Genomic DNA, 6,000 nt, shown 5'->3' with positions numbered 1-6,000 from the left:
TCAGTAAATACGATTGATTGATTGAGTTGGACACGGTCTCTGTCTCGCACGGGGCCCCCAGGCTTACTCCCCATTTTCCAGGTGAGGTAACTGAGGCCCAGAGGAGTTCAGTGGCTTTTCCCTTCAGGAAGAAAAGCAGAAAGGTGGCCGAGCCGGGATTGGAACCTAGGTCTTTCTGCCTCCCAGCCCATCAATCAATCGTATTTATTGAGCGCTTACTGTGTGCAGAGCACTGTACTAGGCGCTTGGGAAGTACAAGTTGGCAACATAGAGAGACATCTCCCTCGCCAGTGTGCCGTCCCATGTTGGGGTGGTGGCATTCCGGGACCCCCGTGAGGACTGGCCGTCTCTCTATGTTGCCACCTTGTACTTCCCAAGCGCTTAGCACAGTGCTCTGCACACAGTAAGTGCTCAATAGATGCGATTGATTGATTGAGTTGGACATGGGCTCTGTCTCGCACGGGACCCCCAGACTTACTCCCCATTTTCCAGATGAGGTAACTGAGGCCCAGAGGAGTTCAGTGGCTTTTCCCTTCAGGAAGAAAAGCAGAAAGGTGGCCGAGCCGGGATTGGAACCCAGGTCTTTCTGCCTCCCAGCCCCTCGCCGTTGCGCCGTCCCATGTTGGGGTGGTGGCGTTCCATTCTATATGTTGCCACCTTGTACTTCCCAAGCACTTAGCACAGTGCTCTGCACACAGTAGGCGCTCAGTAAATACGATTGATTGAGTTGGACATGGTCTCTGCCTCGCACGGGGCCCCCAGACTTACTCCCCATTTTCCAGATGAGGTAACTGAGGCCCAGAGGAGTTCAGTGACTTTTCCCTTCAGGAAGAAAAGCAGAAAGGTGGCCGAGCCGGGATTGGAACCCAGGTCTTTCTGCCTCCCAGCCCCTCAATCAATCAATCAATCGTATTTATTGAGCGCTTACTGTGTGCAGAGCACTGTACTAAGCACTTGGGAAGTACAAGTTGACAACGTAGAAAGACATCTCCCTCGCCATTGCGCTATCTTGCGTTGGGGTGGTGGTGTTCCAGGACCCCTATGAGGACTGGCTGTCTCTCTATGTTGCCACCTTGTACTTCCCAAGCACTTAGCACAGTGCTCTGCACACAGTAAGTGCTCAATAGATGCGATTGATTGATTGATTCCCAAGCGATTAGTACAGTGCTCTGCACACAGTAAGCGCTCAATAAATACGATTGATTGAGTTGGACACGGTCTCTGTCTCTCACGGGGCCCCCAGACTTACTCCCCATTTTCCAGATGAGGTAACTGAGGCCCAGAGGAGTTCAGCGGCTTTTCCCTTCAGGAAGAAAAGCAGAAAGGTGGCCGAGCCGGGATTGGAACCCAGGTCTTCCTGCCTCCCAGCCCCTCGCCGTTGCGCCGTCCCATGTTGGGGTGGTGGCGTTCCGTTCTATCTGTTGCCACCTTGTACTTCCCAAGCGCTCGTTCCAGTGCTCTGCACACAGTAGGCGCTCAATAAATACGATTGATTGATTGATCGGCCCTTTTCTCATTTGTTTTTATCTGTCTTTCCCCTTCCCCGTCCCCTCAGGTTGAGCCGGAGCCCGGCCCCCGGCCTGGATGTGAGCCGCGCGGGCGCCGCTCGGGAGAGCCGGACGGAGCGGTCATGGCGGGAGAGGGACGGCGCCGGCCGCGGGGCTGACCGCCGTCCGGCTGGGACCGGCGCCATGGGCCCGGCCGCCCGGCCCGCGGCCTCCCGCTGCCCGGAGTGACGCCCCCCGGCCCCCCCCGGCCCCCAGAAGATGGTCCTGGCCCCGCGGGTGCCCGCCACCTAGATCCATGCGCCCGCCGGGCCCCGCGGCGGGGGACGGGGGTCTGCCCTCCGCCAGCGCCCTGGGCTCCCCGCCGGGCCCCGCCTCGCTCTCCGCCATGTCTCTGCTTCACGCCCTGGGCCCCGTGCAGACCTGGCTGGGGCAAGAGCTGGAGAAGTGTGGCATCGATGCCATGATTTACACCCGCTACGTCCTCAGCCTCCTGCTGCACGACAGCTACGACTACGACCTGCAGGAACAGGTACTGGCCGCCCTCGGGGGTTGCCCTGTCCCCCTTCTGTTCATTCAATCGTATATGGTTGCCCTGGGAACCCGAAGTCTGTCTCCCCCGAAGTCTGTCTCCCCCTCCTATTCACTCAATCGGATTCAGTGAGCGCTTACTGCGTGCAGAGCACTGTACTGAGCGCTTGGGAATCAATCAGTCAGTCGTATTTAGTGAGCACTTACGCTGTGCTAAGCGCTTGGGAGTCCAAGTTGGCAACATCGAGAGACGGTCCCTACCCAGCAGTGGGCTCACAGTCTAGAAGGGGGAGACAAAACCAAACATATGAACAAAATAAAATAAATAGAGCCCGTTGTTGGGTAGGGACCGTCTCCATATGTTGCCGACTTGTACTTCAATCAATCAGTCAATCAATCGTGTTTATTGAGCGCTTACTGTGTGCAGAGCACTGTACTAAGCACTTGGGAATCAGTCAATCAATCAGTCGTATTCATTGAGCGCTTACTGTGTGCAGAGCACTGTGCTAAGCGCTTGGGAAGTCCAAGTTGGCAACATCTAGAGACGGTCCCTACCCAACAGTGGGCTCACAGTCTAGAAGGGGGAGACGAAACAAAACATATGAACAAAATAAAATAAATAGAGCCCGTTGTTGGGTAGGGACCGTCTCCATATGTTGCCGACTTGTACTTCAATCAATCAATCGTATTTATTGAGCGCTTACTGTGTGCAGAGCTCTGTACTAAGCGTTTGGGAAGTACAAGTTGGCAACATTGTGAGATGGTCCCTACCCAACAGTGGGCTCACAGTCTAGAAGGGGGAGACAAAACAAAACATATGAACAAAATAAAATAAATAGAGCCCGTTGTTGGGTAGGGACTGTCTCCATATGTTGCCGACTTGTACTTCAATCAATCAATCATATTTATTGAGCGCTTACTGTGTGCAGAGCTCTGTACTAAGCGCTTGGGAAGTCCAAGTTGGCAACATATAAAGACGGTCCCTACCCAACAGTAGGCTCACAGTCTAGAAGGGGGAGACAAAACAAAACATATGAACAACATAAAATAAATAGAGCCCGTTGTTGGGTAGGGACCGTCTCCATATGTTGCCAACTTGTACTTCAGTCAATCAGTCAATCAGTCGTATTTATTGAGCGCTTACTGTGTGCAGAGCACTGTACTGTGCTTGGGAATCAATCAATCGTATTTAGTGAGCGCTTACTGTGTGCAGAGCACTGTGCTAAGCGCTTGGGAATCAATCAATCGTATTTAGTGAGCGCTTACTGTGTGCAGAGCACTGTGCTAAGCGCTTGGGAAGTCCAAGTTGGCAACATCTAGAGACGGTCCCTACCCAACAGTGGGCTCACAGTCTGGAAGGGGGAGACAGACAACAAAACAAAACATATTAACAAAATAAAATAAATAGAGCCTGTTGTTGGGTAGGGACCGTCTCCATATGTTGCCGACTTGTACTTCAATCAATCAATCAATCAGTCATATTTATTGAGCACTTACTGTGTGCAGAGCACTGTACTAAGCACTTGGGAATCAATCAATCGTATTTAGTGAGCGCTTACTGTGTGCAGAGCACTGTACTAAGCGCTTGGGAAGTCCAAGTTGGCAACATACAGAGACGGTCCCTACCCAACAGTGGGCTCACAGTCTGGAAGGGGGAGACAGACAACAAAACAAAACATATTGACAAAATAAAATAAATAGAGCCCGTTGTTGGGTAGGGACCGTCTCCATATGTTGCCGACTTGTACTTCAATCAATCAGTCAATCATATTTATTGAGTGCTTACTGTGTGCAGAGCACTGTACTAAGTGCTTGGGAATCAATCAATCGTATTTAGTGAGCGCTTACTGTGTGCAGAGCACAGTGCTAAGCGCTTGGGAAGTCCAAGTTGGCAACATATAGAGACGGTCCCTACCCAACAGCGGGCTCACAGTCTAGAAGGGGGAGACAGACAACAAAACAAAACATATTAAAATAAAATAAATAGAGCCCATTGTTGGGTTGGGACCGTCTCCATATGTTGCCGACTTGTACTTCAATCAATCAATCAATCGTATTTATTGAGCGCTTACCGTGTGCAGAGCACTGTACTAAGCGCTTGGGAAGTACAAGTTGGCAACACATAGAGACAGTCCCTACCCAACAGTGGGCTCACAGTCTAAAAGGGGGAGACAGAGAACAAAACCAAACATACTAATAAAATAAATAGAATAGCTATGTACAAGTAAAATAAATGGAGTAATAAATACGTACAAACATATGTACATATATACAGGTGCTGTGGGGAAGGGAACAGATGAGGCAACTGAGGCCCAGAGAAGTGAAGCGACCTGCTTAGCACAGAGAAGCAGCGTGGCTCAGTGGAAAGAGCCCGGGCTTTGGAGTCAGAGGTCATAGGTTCGAATCCTGGCTCCGTCACATGTCCACTGTGTGACCTTGGGCAAGTCACTTCTTCTCTGAGCCTGTTACCTCATCTGTAAAATGGGGATTAAGACTGTGAACCCCACATGGGGCAACCTGATCACTTTGTATCCCGCCCAGCGCTTAGAACAGTGCTTTGCACATAGTAAGCGCGTAACAAATGACATCATCATCATCATCATAGCGCTTAGCAAGTACCCTCATTATTTATTATTATAATCTTTTGATTTCCAGTCCCGGCCTGTTTCTGCTAGGCCACACTTCTCACCACAGTTTCTTTTCCTCATTTCTGGAGAAGCCGTAGGCCCGGAGGGAGATTTCTACGTCCTTTTTTCGTTTCCCTGATTCAAGCGTCTCAGAGCAGCGTGGCCCCGTGGATAAATCATCATCATCATCATCATCATCAGTCGTATTTATTGAGCGCTTACTATGTGCAGAGCACTGTACTAAGCGCTTGGGAAGTACAAATTGGCAACAAACCCAGGTCTGGGTGTCAGACGACCTGGGTTCTAAGCCCGGCCCCTCCACCTCTTTGCTGTGTGACCTTGGATAGGTCACTTCACTTCCCTGAGTCTCTTTCCTCATAATAATAATTTGGGTATTTGTTAAGCGCTTACTATGTGCCAAGCACTGTTCTAAGCGCCGGGGAGGTTACAAGGTGATCAGGTTGTCCCTTGTAGGACTCACAGTCTTCATCCCCATTTTCCAGATGAGGTAACTGAGGCCCAGAGAAGTGAAGTGACTTGCCCAAAGTCACACAGCCGACAAGCGGAGGAGCTGGGATTTGAACCCATGATCATGTATTAAATGTATTAAATTAAATTTATTCACGTATTAAATGGGGATGAAGACTGTGAGCCCCATGTGCGACAGGGACTGTGTCCAACCCAATCAGCTTGTATCTACCCCAGCGCTTAGTACAGTGCCTGGCACCAAATAAATGCCAAACAAATACCGCAACAAATACTACCCCAGTGCTTAGCACATAGTAAGCACTTAAGTGCTGTTAAAAAAAAACAACAAAAAAAGGCTTCATCTGTAAAATGGGAATTAAGACTGTGAGCCCCCCGTGGGACAACCTGATCACCTTGTAACCTCCCCAGCGCTTAGAACGGTGCTTTGCATATAGTAAGCGCTTAATAAATGCCATTATTATTATTATTATTATTCAGCTGGATGAAATCCACCTCGCTGATCACTGCCACTTCAGTTCTCTGGGCCTCAGTTACCTCATCTGTAATATGGGGATTAAGACTCTGAGCCCCACGTGGGACATGGGATTGTGTTCAACCTACCCCCAGCACTTAGTACGGGGCCTGGCACGTAGTAAGCGCTTAAGTACCATAAAAAACAACTCCTCTTCATTGAAGTAGAAAAGGTGGCTGCTTTATTACCTGCAGATATAAAGTTTAAGGTGTCACCGGGGTTTCTCTGTTGCCCTGCAGTTGTCAATGCTGCCAGGTGTGATCATTGAATGAATGAATGAATATATATATATATATATATATATATATATATATTCATATATATATGCTTGTACATA

At 49.6% G+C, this 6,000-nt stretch overlaps 1 protein-coding gene across 1 annotated transcript in view; it reads left to right on the top strand.

Moving 5' to 3' along the window:
• Window positions 1–1,558: 1,558 nt before the first annotated feature.
• Window positions 1,559–6,000, top strand: part of KIAA0232 (KIAA0232 ortholog) — a 93,332-nt gene continuing 88,890 nt past the window's right edge. Inside the window, exon 1 of the mRNA XM_038745952.1 lies at window positions 1,559–2,037. Within this exon, the coding sequence (XP_038601880.1) occupies window positions 1,804–2,037 (234 nt within the window). The 5' untranslated portion in view covers window positions 1,559–1,803. The remainder of the gene's footprint in view (window positions 2,038–6,000) is intronic.

The sequence above is a fragment of the Tachyglossus aculeatus genome, chromosome 4, assembly GCF_015852505.1.
Source record: "Tachyglossus aculeatus isolate mTacAcu1 chromosome 4, mTacAcu1.pri, whole genome shotgun sequence".
NCBI classification, from domain to species: Eukaryota; Metazoa; Chordata; class Mammalia; order Monotremata; family Tachyglossidae; genus Tachyglossus; species Tachyglossus aculeatus.
Note: the sequence above shows the minus strand (reverse complement) of the source record. Positions and strands in the feature narration are given on the sequence as shown.